Consider the following 16,749-nt stretch of genomic DNA (forward strand, 5'->3'; position numbering starts at 1 on the left):
AAATGACCATAACAAGAAGAATCTTGGACATAATAATCTATAAACATAAATTTTACAATAACATTACGAAACAACAAAACCAACTATGGTCTAGACTTAGATATCAAAGAAACCTTACAATATTTATAACTTGCCCAGCTTGATATCAATAAGTAACCGCTTTTGTGAAATGGAGGAAAGAATTCTCCCCATGGGTTACCAGAATCCAAACTCACATGTTGAAGCCACTTAAACAAATCTTGTCACTTGTGAGAAGTATCTTACATATTTTCCTCATATTCATTACCAATTACTATAACTAATAGGCCTAAGTTGAAATCATATTATGCTAAGTTAAATAAATTGTAATATCGAATTATCCTACAGCTTCAAAACTGTAATAAATACTTTAAAAAATAATCAACTAATTTCCGCAATTTCGCTGAAAATAAACTAACTAAGAACAAGTCGATGGCACATTTGATTGTTACTGTATGCTACTATTGTTGGGAAGAATATTTTTTTTTATATGGAAAAATAACTTTATTGAGATGAAAAAGTCATAATCATGACAAATTCATCTCCTCAGTGATGTAGCTTTAGTTCTCGCAGACCGAAAGGACTTAGTCTGTTCCTTCTAAGACAGTAGGTGGAAGTTGGCTTATGTAAGGAGCTCAATTTTCTATGCGGCAAACTGTTCAATCTATGCCTTAACATTTATGCTTTATTACAATTGATAAGCATTATTTCTTTGGGTAATAAATACCTGTTTTTTATAGCACAATTAATTAGGAATACACATATAATACGTTTATTAGATTAAGATTTGAATTTACGATTTTTTGGTACCAGTAAGATTAAACGCCGGGGCGGCAAATCACGAATTTGACGTTACCAACGTATTCTGCTCACCCTCCTGAACAAAAAATATATATAGTACTAGGGGGTGCAAATGACAAATAACATGATTTTAGGGGGTATATTGATAAGTGGTAAAGTTTCTAATGTTTTAATGTTCAGTTTGTGTGCTGTGTCTGGATAATCTGTTTACTTGAATATTATCTGCGGCCGGGACTGATAGCAGCCTGATAGCATACCTGTTATCTGAGTTGTCCGGGGCATAGGTCAGTTCTACACAAGATATCGTGTTCAGTAGGTCGGATTGAGTGAGTGAGTTTACAATGATGAATCAACCATCCACTAGTTCAACCAACCCTAGTGAATTGTGTGTGTCGGAGTGTTTCGTAGGGCACGTAAAGAGCTTACGTTTTAACCGAAACGAAATTATCTCTTTTTTAATAGAACAGGGCATTTTTTAAAATGAGTGTATTTGTTCGTCGTGCGGTCGAGTGGTGTTTTTAAACCGGGAGACTGTGTCGTTTCGTTGTGATAGACCACTTTTTTGTTGCTGCTGTTTAGCTATATCCGCCAACACACTAATGGTAAGTGTTCTCTGTTAATATCCATCTATGTATTTGAGTTTTTCATGATTTATTTAGTTTTTAAACTTTACATAATTGCCTTTGCATTACATTTCAATTTATATTTTTGATCAGCCCCTCTAGAATTTTATATTTTACTGATAGGTACTATCTCGAGGGATGTTTTTCTTTTATTGACATCAGCGCGGGGCAGCACCGAAGGTGCTGCCGAAGCCCGCGCTGATGGCCGGAGGCACTCGTAATTAATTTTTTTCTCGAAATTAAGAAAAACATTATTAATTTTGATCAAAATTCTGCTCATTTCTGTAATTTCTCATTTACGTTTGCAAAGATGGCGGCGCAACCGATGACGTCATCACGAGGTTCAATCATTGGCCACAAAAGGTCACGTGACGCTAGACGTGGATGTAGAACATGGAGATATTACTGGAAAGTTATTTAATTTTTTATTTTCTAGAACTTCGTTATTTCTCATTTCCACCCCATCAAACCTTATACTTTTTTTTATATAGGACGATTCCAATAAGTTAAGAACGCAAAACTCGTATTTTTCCGCCCCGGCGGTTAATATGATAATTACCGATTTTTTGTTATATGTGTTAAAATCAAACATGACATATCGTCTAGATTCTTGCCAATGGCCATTAGAAGGTTAGTAACTTTTATAGTCTGTAGCTCCTAAACCAGTAAGTTTAATAGAAATTTCCAAGAATAAAAATGTTAAAAAACATTTTGTAATATCCAAAATTGCAAGAAAATTTAGGGCATCCATAAAGAAATTGTAAATTTGACTGAAATACTAGAAAATCCTATCTCATTAAAAATACTTTACTTTATGGTTGCCTGCTAATGACTGTGTTAAAGAAAGAAATTAATGTGATTAAATAAGATTTTGTGTCTAAGTTAATTAAAAAAAATTCTTCCTTTATAATCAATTAATTTTATGTTTCATGTATTGAAGAGGTCATATCATCAAAGTACACTGTATGCCAATATGTTTACTACTAACATTCCTCCCAGAAAAGTAAGGAGAATGATGAAGAAACAACGGATGTTGGAGGAAAAGATAAAAAACGCTAAACAAAGCTTTTCTCACTCAGGTACTTTTTCTAGTTTTATAATATAGTATTTAGTGCCTGTATTTTTGCTTAAAGTATTTTCCCTCATATTTTTAGTTAAGTTAAACTTCTTTGCCCATTTGATAATTTTCTTCAATTTTTTTTTGTTTTCTTAGAAGAATCTAGGCTAAGTACATTTTAGTGTTTATCTTGAAAAATTGTCAAACCTGGTAATATAATACTTACTAGTTTTAGTGTGATTGTTAAGGTTATTGAGCGTTAGTGTAATAATTTAAACTACAATTACATGTAATGAAATACAAATTATGCTTATTTTACAGAAAATAATTTTCATTTCTGATTTTACTAATTTTTTATGGTTTTATATATATTTTTATTTTGTTGGACATTTATTTCAGACCTGTAAAAAGCTCACTGGCTGGTCCCTATACAAATATGAGTGTATATTGCCTTAGTACTTGAAGCTGCAATCTTATCTGCTTGTATGTAACAAACAGGTGTAAAAAATTGTTATCATTATAAATCATCTACAACTGGTCTCACTACATCATTTAAAAAAAAAACAGGAACATGCTTTTTTTCTCTTTTTTTAAGCCTCAGCTACACAGCTATGTAGGCTTCGATGTTCACTGGTTTATCTCGTGTCTATACATGATTGGCCCTCCCCGGGATTTGAACCCGTGATCTCTCAGTTAGAGAGCCGAGACTATAACCATTAGTCTACGGAGGAGGACAAAAAACATGCTTAACTGTATATGTTAGTAACAATTATAAATTTTGAAATGTAAATAAACATCAAACAACATGTCAGACAAAACATTACTGATGGACATATAAGACAGATGTTTGTATTTCAAATTTTTCAATCAATATTTTATATGATTGACACAATGAAAAATTCTGGAAAGATCATATTAGGCTTAAGCAGTACTTTACGAACTCTCCTAGGCAAATAAAGACCAATCAGAAAAACTGGAGAGGATAATTTTGTTGTTATATTTGCTTGGTAACCAAATTGGGAGTCATCAAAATAATTTATTTCTTCCGGAAATTTGTTAACTGCTCAGCAAGAACAGGTCTGAAATCTTTGAAAAATTAGACAGAGTGCAGTGGTATGGTAATTATTATCTAACTTTTAACTGTTTTTATATCAAAGTTCATCTTCTGTCCTTTTGCTGTCTGTCTAATTCAGAATGTTTCCATTTTCTTGAGTGTACTTACACATACTTTTTATTGTAACTCAACAATCAGTAATGGACTCACCATAATTAATTTGCAATCCAAAATATAGGTAAACATTAATAAATATTTGCATTGTTCGTGGTTTAACCCTTAATGTTTATTGCATTTTTAGAGCTTTATCAATAATGTATAAAAAAATTGTTTTTCTGTTATGTAATGTTGTATGGAAATTAAATAGATATATATTTATTTCATACAAATTTGACAGAATAGTACAAAAGATAGTTGGACAGACATTTACATAGTGTGGTTTGTACCATGACTGCTGTCACTACATAAGTTTCTATATTTTTATTGTTGATCTATACAAGCAACTATGTGAAGTAAGCGTAGAGTAAGGTTTTTTGTACATACTTACATGTGCTATAGCCTTTACCTCTCAAACTGGCAAAGTTTGTAATTTGCTTACACATAACACATACACATAACACACCATCTACTAGTTACAATCTGATATTGGCTGATTTATATTAAGAGTTATATAATTTTGATCAGAAGACTCCACATTTTCTACTAGTGTATTCGTTTTTACATATACACAAGTTAGAATATACCACACTACTTGTCGTGTAACAAGCATCGCTGATGTTGCATGCATTTTCAAGTTTATAACTCACTTTATTCTCAAAGTGACAGGCAGTAAAAAAATGAGGTCATGTGCATTGGTGTTTATTTCTTTTTTATTTACAAAGATTTATTTATTGTTTGAGATTTCTTACCATATGATACATTCACATTTCTCTTCATTAGGTTTCATAGCAGTGCTTGAATAATAAAAGTCCATATACTTTTCTTTTTACTCTGTGGTACACACAAGTCACCAAAACATTAGGTTGTATGTGTTGGGGTAGTTAGGCTACACGTGTTGATCACATGATAAAAACTAATGTCTTATATCAGTTTGTTTACAAATTTATTTATTCTAATATTTGCTCGTTGCCACCATGGTTACCAATAAGGCCAATATAAAAAATATCCGCTAATGTCCAGCCTAAATGAAGCTTCTCGGATAATTTCAAGTCTATAGATCAGTTTGTTTTTGATTTTTCATAGGGACAGTCAGACCAAAATGAAATTTTGCCAACCCCATGAGTAATCGCTAATGCTTAACCAATAATTTTATTCCGTCACGGGCCGTTGAAATCTGACAACTTTGTACTTGGCAGCTGCACTGTTTAAGACAGCTGTTTAGTTGTGTTGGTTATTTTACGATTATAGTCTTCTGTTGTGATACAAAATAGATTGTGGATTGTTGTCTAGTGAAATTTGTGAATTACTGTATAATAGTATCAGATTCAGTATTTCTGGATGGACGTACAGGTGGAATAGAAAAGAGCGCATACTGAAGATGACTCTGAGTAGACATCACTTTCTTGTTAACCATCTTGTATATAAGCTTTTTATTGTACATTTTATTATTTTTAAACAAAACTGTATATAATTATATATTTCCTTTTAAGCATAAAAATTAAACTAAGTATTTTTTTAATTTCTATATAAAATAGATTTGGTGTTTTGTTTGTGTAGCATAAAATATGTGAATATTTTGTGATAGATAAACTTTACTTCTAACCAGCAAACGTCTACCCTTATGGTTTAAGGGAAATTTTAATTATTTTTGTACTATACAGTTTATTTTTCGAAGTAACTTAAACCGATGTGTAACCACTTGAAGTTTTGTTGTTTAATGAATGTACAAGAATTGGAGAACTGATGGCATTGAAAGGATTATAAATTTGAGGTCATATTTATTTTTACGAAAACTATAAGAATAATCATGTCATACAAAAGTAAATTCATATTGCATGTATTAATTTTGGTCCTCTTGCTGCTAAATAACCTTTTCAAGTTTGTATCCAATATATGATAAAAAATTAACTGCTACAACAGAGGTTTCTCAAAATAATTTATTAGTGAAAATCTTTGTATTTTTTATTCACAGGACCATCTGGATCTGGATTTATGAAACCTGAAATTTCTTGTAATTTTGGATCAGTGCCCTCTATAGGAGCATCCTTGAATTCACTGGTTCAGACAACACCAGGAGTACAGACTACAAGGTTTGGGCCCGTCATTCACCAATCGACAGGTATTGAGATAAGTACTAAAATTTTAATTACCTATATTTGACAAACATATAAATTGTGACATTGCCCATCTGTCTGTACAATAACTCTTGATAAAAAGGACCTAGAGACTTGAAAATTGGTATACAGTTTCCTCTTGTTCCAAGGAATGCCTGTTTACCACCCTGTCTATGTAATAACTTTGATAGAAACCTTGTAAAGACTTGATAATATTGGTATACTTATCCTCTTGTTCCAAGGATTGTCTGTTTACCAACCTGTCTATGTAATAACTTTGATAGAAACCTTGTAAAGACTTGATAATATTGGTATACTTATCCTCTTGTTCAAAGGATTGTCTGTCTACCAACCTGTCTATGTAATAACTCTGATAGAAACCTTGTAAAGACTTGATAATATTGGTATACTTATCCTCTTGTTCCAAGGATTGTCTGTCTACCAACCTGTCTATGTAATAACTCTGATAGAAACCTTGTAAAGACTTGATAATATTGGTATACTTATCCTCTTGTTCAAAGGATTGTCTGTCTACCAACCTGTCTATGTAATAACTCTGATATAAACCTTGTAAAGACTTGATAATATTGGTATATTTATCCTCTTGTTCCAAGGATTGTCTGTCTACCAACCTGTCTATGTAATAACTCTGATATAAACCTTGTAAAGACTTGGTAATATTGGTATACTTATCCTCTTGTTCAAAGGATTGTCTGTCTACCAACCTGTCTATGTAATAACTCTGATAGAAACCTTGTAAAGACTTGATAATATTGGTATACTTATCCTCTTGTTCCAAGGATTGTCTGTCTACCAACCTATCTATGTAATAACTCTGATAGAAACCTTGTAAAGACTTGATAATATTGGTATACTTATCCTCTTGTTCCAAGGATTGTCTGTCTACCAACCTGTCTATGTAATAACTCTGATAGAAACCTTGTAAAGACTTGATAATATTGGTATACTTATCCTCTTGTTCCAAGGATTGTCTGTTTACCAACCTGTCTATGTAATAACTCTGATAGAAACCTTGTAAAGACTTGATAATATTGGTATACTTATCCTCTTGTTCCAAGGATTGTCTGTCTACCAACCTGTCTATGTAATAACTCTGATAGAAACCTTGTAAAGACTTGATAATATTGGTATACTTATCCTTTTGTTCCAAGGATTGTCTGTCTACCAACCTGTTTATGTAATAACTCTGATAGAAACCTTGTAAAGACTTGATAATATTGGTATACTTATCCTCTTGTTCCAAGGATTGTCTGTCTACCAACCTGTCTATGTAATAACTCTGATAGAAACCTTGTAAAGACTTGATAATATTGGTATACCTATCCTCTTGTTCCAAGGATTGTCTGTCTACCAACCTGTTTATGTAATAATTCGACTGCATTGATCATAAACTTATTTTAGAAAAACTTAATATCCTTGGTATAACAGGAAAAGAAGCAAAATGGTTTAAAAGCTACCTGAGTGACAGGAAACAACTAGTAGAGCTCACCTGTAAGGTAAACAACAAAATACAGAGAGTAAAATCTGAAGCTTTATCAATGTGCAGAGGCGTTCCTCAGGGATCTGTACTTGGACCAGTGCTTTACATACTTCTAGCTAATGACTTCCCAAAATACCTAGAGGAATATTGTGAAGCAGTGATGTTTGCTGATGACACTGCCCTAATTATCGCCAACAAAAAAATGGAAGACCTTGAAGTAAGCAGTTATATTGCTTTCAATATGGCAAAACAGTACTTCTTTGTTTAAAGGTTATTTTTGACGATGGAAGGATTGTGAAGGAAACAGGATTTTTCCGGACATTTGCCATCGTTCAGTGAAACAAGAAAACAGTAACACTACGTTTCGAGATCTGCAATCTGATCTCTTCTTCAGGTGAAGAACTAACCTAATACATAATTACAAACTAAGTTAAAATAAACAAATCTTACTAAAGCGTTGTGGCACGCCTAAGTCAGGAAACACAACCTACATGTTGTTGTCAACTTCACTAACACTAAAGACATGCACTTAATACAAAACTATACAAAACACTAATCATTAAAACTAAACTACGGAATACAGGTCACAATGCGTCTTCACTCGTCTACTGACCACCTACGACTGACCAGAAGGACTAGCCAATGGCAATCGTGACGGCTGGCTAAAACAAGATGGCGGAAATACAAGGGAAGGGGAACAGGAATGGGCCCTTTCGTTATTATTGGTTCATGCGAGATGAACTTCTTAAAACCATATTGTGACTCCGCATTGGTTTATTACAAATATCAGATCCGTTTGATACTTTTGGTTTTCTCTTTAGTTCATTTTTTAGAATTGGCAACCAAAGCGGCCTAATCTCGACTGATGGTTGACTGATTGGTTGGTCTGCCAATTTAATGCCCTTCACCTGAAGAAGAGATCAGATTGCAGATCTCGAAACGTAGTGTTACTGTTTTCTTGTTTCACTGAACGATGGCAAATGTCCGGAAAAACAGTACTGCTACAAAAATGACCTAGTGCTTAATGAAACAAAAACTAATCAACTCATATTCACAACAGTTTCAAATAATTATTGTGGACTACCAGAACTAGAAACTGTGTCATCAAATAAGTACTTAGGCATCATATTGGATAACACCCTTTCCTGGACCTTACATGTGGACCATCTATGTCAAAAACTAAACTGCGGGCTATATGCTGTGCGAAGATTAGTGCAGATAAGTGACAAAGAAACAGTGCTGACTGCCTATTACTCGTTGTTTGAAGCACACCTAAGATATGGGCTCGTAGTATGGGGAGGCAGAAGCGCAACAAATCTGCAAAGGGTGTTAGTAATACAAAAAAGAGCAATACGAACATTAAAAGGACTAAAACCACAAGACTCCTGCAGGGAAGCTTTTAAAGATTTCAAGATTTTGACAATAACCTCACTATACATACGTGAAGTTATAATATATGCGTTAAGATCAGACCAAGCCAGATTGGTGGATCAACATAACTACAACACCCGAAACAGACACAACTTTCAACTACAGGCACATCGACTCAGCTTGTATGAAAAGAAGCCTTCTTATCGAGGTGCTGCCTTCTTTAACCGGCTACCAAAAGACCTACAGAAACTACAGGATAAACAGTTCAAGAAAGCACTCTCAGACTGGCTCTTAGACCGATCCATATACACCATACAGGAGTTTCAGGACTGGAGGAGTCTATAGAACTGAAACTACTCTCATTATTATTGTTATGACGCAACACTGTACTCAATGTATATGTGAATAAAGATGGATTTGATTTGATTTGATTTGATAATTCTGATAGAAACCTTGTAAAGACTTGATAATATTGGTATACTTATCATCTTGTTCCAAGGATTGTCTGTCTACCAACCTGTCTATGTAATAACTCTGATAGAAACCTTGTAAAGACTTGATAATATTGGTATACTTATCCTCTTGTTCCAAGGATTGTCTGTCTACCAACCTGTCTATGTAATAACTCTGATAGAAACCTTGTAAAGACTTGATAATATTGGTATACTTATCCTCTTGTTCCAAGGATTGTCTGTCTACCAACCTGTCTATGTAATAACTCTGATAGAAACCTTCTAGGGAGTTGAAAATTGGTACATTGTTTCCTCTTGGTCGTAGAAAGAACTCGTTAATTTTGGGTCAGAACGTAAAAGGCAGTCATTTTGTCTATTTGGTTATTTGTGAGTTAATTCTTTTGTTTTGTTAGGTCTTTAATTACTTAATTGTACTGTTTTTGTGTATTAAGAATATAAACTAATTTGTGGTTGAAAAGATACCGTGTGCCTCGTGTCACAACTCCTTCTTAAAATTATACAATGAATACTACTTAAAATAACCATTTTTTTTTTACACAATTCATCATATAAAAATGACATTTTGTTCTAGTTCTGAATTATTTGTAACAACTCTCTAATGTTTTCCATTTATAACTCAACACAGAATTCAGTAAAAGTATGAATTTCATCTTGTGAAGTCCACTTATGTAGTTTTCAATCACCTTTACGTTCCTTGTTGATATTATAGTACAGCGGTCGATTTTGGCTGGGTAGCACCCTTAAACGATGTAGCTCAGCCGATTCTGGCAATCGTTCTAACAAACTCACTTAGATTATTTTCTTAACGAATAATAGTGAGTAGAGTACAAAATACAAGGAAAACAAAACAATAATGTGGTAAAAATGAAACTATGGTGAATGTGAGGAATCTGGTGAAACTGTACATTAAGTAACCTCAATCAAGAAGATTTATATAGTTAAATATACAAAAATAACAACAGCATACTCAAAAATACATCAAACTAGTGTACAACAAACTAGTGTACATCAAACAAGTCTGGAGCTAATTTTCTATAAATCAGAACAACTTTTCGGAAATACTTAATTTATTCCAAATTTTAAATTTCACTCAAAATTTAACAAAGTTTTACCAAATCTTGATTTGCTTTTCTTCAAAATTTCTCTCAATCGGTCAAATCTAATTTAGAGTCTGATCAAAATTAAAAATGAAACTAAAAAGGTATACTTCACCAAAAAGGTTTAAATTAACAAAATAAAATGTTCTCTTCTCAAAATATTCAAAATAAAAATTACACAATGCTTGATGTAAACTTTAGGATCAAAATCTAATTTACAATACTTCAAAAGTTGAATTAATTATCAGACTCTGTTATATGGCAAAATTTAGAAAATTTAACACAACAGTATAAAACAAAAGATGTTAAACTAAACGCTGGTACGGGACTTACTACTTTGAAGACTATGGAGGCTGAAAAACTATTACGCACTAAAGGAAAAAAAAGAAATTTAAAACTTGACTTAAAACACACCGGGTAAAAATTAACTCTATATCCCAAATGTATAGGAATAGAGGAAGTACTATGGCTTCTGAACTGCACATGTAGACACTCTGCACTCGACTTGAAGACTACCCCTCTCTCCTCAAACCAACCGCGACCGGCTCGGGAACCTATCACCGTTGACATCTCTAACAGCTGGAGAGGTCAAACCAACAAAATAATGTCCAAGTACCACATCTAGTTAACAAAGAGCCTACTTCCTACCGCTATTCAGGAGAATGATTATAACTACGGTACACTTGTAATACTTAATATAAAACATCCGAACTTAAAACTGACACTACAGAGAGCGGCAAAATGTTCTTTTTTCACCGCGGTACTGCGTGGCGAGTAGGTAGTGGGGAAGATATGCGTGTTCTAGAGCCCAAACACAGACATCTTTAGTAGCAATGGAGTAGTGGTAGACTAAGCACTGCATGTGGTTTATCAAGGCAGTTTTAAAAGTGATGAATCCTGCGTTGCTGTTCCGTAGATGTTTTGATGTGGCTCCAAGAGGCTGAGTTTCTACTCATAACACCATTATGTTCTGGGTGAGTAACTTCAGATCTACTTGTTCTACGTTAAAACAGAAAACAACAAGCCTTTCTAGGTCAGTCCAGACATCAGAGAATATTGAACGAGTAAAAGGAGCTGTGAAAATCAGTCCTTGGCGGCTGGTCTATAAACAAGCTGCTGCTCTGCACATGTCTGATCGCTCAGAAAGACAAATATTGCGTTTTGTTCTCCATTTCCACCCATATAAAATGGCTATCGTCCATTAGCTAAAGCCTAATGATTATGCAATGCGGAAAGCATTTGCAGAGCAAATGATTGATCTTATAATGTCTGATGACAAAATTTCAATGATGATTAACTTCATTGACGTTGACGAAGCACGTTTTCATTTAGACGGTCGTGTTAATAAATAGAACTTTTGTTATTAATCTGCTACAAAACCTGAATAACTACATGAACATCCTCTGCATAGTCCCAAGGTCACTGTGGGTGTGGTTTAAGAAAAAGTTGTCTCATTGGGCCATTTTCTTTTAACTCTACAACTGGCAGTCGCCTGAAAATCAGTCGATATGACACGTGCCTGTTTGACATCTGTTATAATCAATACACGAACTAAACTGCAATGATTCATATACCACTGGAATCAGAAATAGTTGCTGATTTGATCGATGTATCTTGTTTTGTTTTGTATGCCATGATTTAAGTACGACATATTGAAAACGAGAGTTGTTTGTAAACAGTCGGCCATTGTTGTTGTATTGTTACCCGGTCACGTTATTCTTGTCCATCTAAAACGTAAGTTTATTACATGAAATAAGTGTTTTTATGTAATAAGTGTGTTTATTTATGCGTATAAATTCTCGTAGATTGTGTTTTATCAGTTTATTTTGTGATGTTATGAAGAAATATATGTGAAAAAATATATTAGTGAGCTTTTGTATTCTAGGCTATGTGCAGTGTTGTGATAGTTTTAGTTAGCTTTAGGATCATTTTCATATGCGATGATCATGATATAAAGCTTCTTTATTTATTTTTATAGGCTTACTTTTAACCTATTTTATGAATTTTTCGAGTAATAATTAAGGTTTTGATGAATGTTATAACACAGTCGTATCCATAGCAACGAATTTAGCTGTATTGTACTTTCTTCAGTTTTAGAGTATTTCATAATTGTTTTAATAAAACAAAATGTAGTAAACTATACATTTTCTAAAACTATAAAAAATTTTCAACATTTTGGGTATGTTGGAAATATTTTTTTTTCACACAATATGTCTTTTATAGGTGCACCCCCACCATTTTTACATACCTTTTTTATTTTTTTGAAAACAAACTTAGTAAAAAAGTGATAAATTTCTTATATATTGGGGTTTTTATTTTCATAAATAAAAATTAAATTTTCTTGTGAAAACAATGATATATAATACATATAGGTTTATAATCAAATTATATTTTAAAAAAAATTAAAAACCGATACTACTGCAAAACACCTCAAAATGGCCTGCCACTTGACGACATTTCAACTGCCAGCTCGAGGGTTAAGAGGGTGGTTGAATAGTTACGGTCAATTCGCAACATTATCTATGGATGTTACTTAACTTCTTGATCCCTGAACTTCAGAGAAATCATTTAGTGCCCAAGAGGATCTATTTTCAGCATGATAGGGCAATTGCCTATAAAACAACCAATGAGGTGATGAACTTTTTGGTCGAATAATCTCGAATTTTGGGGACATTATATGGTCAGCTCGCTCCCCAGTCAGCATTTTTTGTTTCTTTCTTGTGGGGATTCCTTAAAGCAAGGGTTTACACAAACAAACCCTGCAGACTGGATGAATTGAAAGTGGCCATAAGCCATTTCTCCTGCAATGTTAGAGAAGTGTTTCAGCTTCAATGCAAGACTGGAAGAGTGCAATGCTAAGCTCTCACTAATAATCTTTAATTTAAACATAATCTACTTACATTATAATATCAAAGTTGTGCTCATTTCACTTTTGGATACTGTGAGTATACTGTGAACAGATAATTTTTAGCAGGGCACTGCACTTTCACTACTCAACCACCTGAGGTATAGAGCAGGTATAAGGATTAATTATAACCTGTCTTATCAAGTCAAGATCAACTGATAACCACTCTGCCTTCAACAGATTACATATACAATGACACTGACTGATTTCTGCTTTTGTTTGTAAAATAGAGAGCTCTTCAATAAAAAATCTATAATTATAATTCATAAGCACTCAGTTTAATTGGAAATATTTTAATAAAAATAAAAAAAACTTATTGACAAAATATTTTGCTTATGTACAGTGGTGAATTTAGTAGCTACTGACATGAGAAATACAGAGATTATATAAATAAAATTTAATTTTTAAGGCTGATTTATAAGTGTATTATTAGATTGAATAAAAAAAACTAACCAACTATAACTATAAACAAATTATATACAACATTATCAAAGTTAAACAACCCCTTCAACTTACAGATGCAATAATAGCTCAACTAAGTACTGCATACTGCCTATATCTGACAATGACAGGAGAAGCTGTACATCATTGACACTGTCTGTACTATTACAAATAACCAGGGCACTTGATTAGTAACAAAACTTCCTTTCTGCAATTTTAAATATTGGACAGTAACAAAGGCTATTTCAAACAACATGACCGCAAAAGAATTGTTTCGTGTGGGTGAAATTATTTTTGCCAAAGTAAAGGGCTATGCCACACTGGCCTGCCATTATCAATAGCATAGAAGAAAGCTTAAAACAACAAAACAGTACAATACATCGTAACATTTTTTGGCACAAACGAGACTGGGAATAATTAAACAGATAGATATTTTCAAATACATGGAAAATATTGAAAAATATGGGAAAAGCCTAAGACAAAACTACAGAAATGTTAAATTTAATAATGCTCTTCTTGAGGCAGAAAGACATTTAAATTCCAACTCCTCTCCTTGCTGCAACAGCAAAAATTGAAGAACTGCAAGAAAAAAATCCTTAACCTTACAGCAGGGGAACGATTTGGATCACGATACATCGCTCTCACTGGCAGCTGAGGTAGGTAATGCACTGCTCACTGAAAAATACTCTTCTCAAGCAACAACTATATGACTTGAAAACACAGAGATCTGAGTCTCAGCTAGAACTAGAAGACAAAATAAAGCTGGCAGAAGAAATCACAGGAGAGCTTAGAGGAAAAATCAGCATGCTGGAAAAAGAAATGGAATTTATAAAAACGAAGCTAAAAAAGTGAATGTAAACTTAGAGAGAGAAGACATAATTCAATAATATGAAAATGAAAAATGCTGCCTTTCAACACAAATAAACAATGTACTCTCAACTAAACTCAGGACCTCCGGAACAAAATAAAAAACAACTTGAAGATGAAACAACTGACAAATCTTTGTTAATCAACTCCCTTGATGAGGAAAACTGCCAACTAAAAGGTGGCAAAACACAATCTAGAAATAGAACTAGAAGAAAATAAGTCCCTTGTCAAAGCAATCGCTTCAAACTATAAAGAAATCTTTAGCCAAAATATCTGAGCAAGAATCAACTGCAAGAAAACACCTCAAACATCTTGAAAATATACTTAAGGCAGCAAACCCCCAACTACTCTCTAACCTCCCTCATGAAACCACCCACCATCCGAATACTCAAAAAAACAAGCACATTTATAGCACCTCACTTAAGGTTGCAAAGAACAAAAATACTACAACTTACAATGCCCTACACTTGAAGAAGAGTTAAGCTCAAGAAAACCCAACACCTGAAAAAAATACAAGTAAACACAACCGAAAGAGACAACAGCACTCTGACTAACAGAGCTGATGAAAGAGATACTAACAAATGCAGGCAAAACATTCATTAAAACATCCTCCACATAACTCTTATAAACTCCTACAAAGACCTCATAAACATGAATACCAGCTGCTACAATATAGAACAACAATACTTCACCTTCGTTGGAAAATAACGAAGATAAAAACCAGGATAATTTTTTAGTCAAAGCCAAACAACCCAAAGAAAAACACAAAAGTTACATAAATTATAAAACGGTAACATTTTGGAATCAGGACTACAAGAAAATACTTATGAACAAAAACACAAACAAGCTGGGTTCATAAAATGAAATACACAACAAATACTGGGAAAAACATAAAACTATTACACACCAAAATATAAATTGGCTTTCAAGTAAAATAGACAGATTATCCCATTTTCTAAATGATAATGATCCTGACATATTAATATTAACAGAACATGGCCTTACACAAGAAAAACCTAAAACAAACACACATTGAAGGCTTTTCACTCATTGGTGGCTTCACTAGGAAAAAGACACTCCAAAGGAGGTGTGGCAGGATATGTAAAGCAGGGCCTTGAAAAACATGTAAAGCTCCTAGGCACAAGTGAAGATAATACAGAACTAATCTGTGAAACTGCCACTTTTGAGATAAAATTCAGGAAGGACATTATAAAAGTACTTGCTGTGTATTAGACCACCAAGTGCAAACCTGGATCATGCCATTAACATACTAACACATGAGTTAGACAAAGTGCTCCAAACAAATGCTCCTATAGTAGTTATGGGAGATATAAATGTTGACAATTTACAACGAAACAACACAAATGACAACCTTAAGCTAGAAGAACTTCTCATTTTCATTTGACATCAAAAGGATGCAGCTACCTCCAACAAGAATTTACAACATGAATCTTCAAAATTAATAGACTGGATATGCACTAATTTGGACCCTCAACTCATACAAACAGCAGTCATTAACGCAGGTCTCTCAGACCACACAGCACAGTCTGCCATAATTAACACCTTTAAAATCAACAAAAGTAACAATAAAGTGGAAAAGAGAATATTTAACAAAAAATCAATACAACAATTCAAACAGTCTTTAACTACACAAAGCTGGGACTCTGTTTTGCAGACTGAAGACATCAATCAAGCATACAACAACTTCCAGACCATTATACAATCCACACTGAATAACACCTGTCCCATTAAACTCTCAAAGTTAAAAAAACATATACACACACTGACATGGAAATTTGGAATGCGCTAGACTAAAAAACCTATATGTCCAGGCCCTAGAGAGGGAACAGTGTACTGGTCGAGCTGAAGATAAAGCATGAAGAAACAGCAGCCAGGAAAAAAAAGAATACGACCAGGAAAACTCAAAAATGCTGAGGAAAGAAAATACAACATCCTACATAGATAGAGCAGACAACAAATCCCGAGCATTCTGGCATGTAATAAAACACAGAAACGAAAAGCTAGCAATAGTGCAGATAAACAGATACACCTTCATACAAATGGAAAAGTAATTCGTCAGCCACTGGAAGTAGCAAACTGTTTCAACAACTTCTCTACAATCGCACAAAGAACACTCCAGGATAGCCATAATAATACAAACCACATCACCACAGCAGAACTGCCATCACCAACAATAAATAATTTTTAAAATTTCAACCTGTAAATCAGAAGATATAGAAAAAATCATAGACTCCCTAAAACCAAAGA

At 33.5% G+C, this 16,749-nt stretch overlaps 1 protein-coding gene across 2 annotated transcripts in view; it reads left to right on the forward strand.

Moving 5' to 3' along the window:
• The window catches only part of LOC124371763, a 47,199-nt gene that overhangs the window by 286 nt on the left and 30,164 nt on the right, over nt 1–16,749 (forward strand). For both annotated transcript variants that reach the window (XM_046830105.1, XM_046830106.1), the window contains exons 2-3: nt 2,383–2,521; nt 5,685–5,831. In XM_046830105.1, coding sequence (XP_046686061.1) covers nt 2,416–2,521; nt 5,685–5,831 — 253 coding nt within the window. In that variant the 5' untranslated portion in view covers nt 2,383–2,415. The remainder of the gene's footprint in view (nt 1–2,382; nt 2,522–5,684; nt 5,832–16,749) is intronic.

This window comes from Homalodisca vitripennis, unplaced genomic scaffold (genome assembly GCF_021130785.1).
Source record: "Homalodisca vitripennis isolate AUS2020 unplaced genomic scaffold, UT_GWSS_2.1 ScUCBcl_1954;HRSCAF=6225, whole genome shotgun sequence".
NCBI classification, from domain to species: Eukaryota; Metazoa; Arthropoda; class Insecta; order Hemiptera; family Cicadellidae; genus Homalodisca; species Homalodisca vitripennis.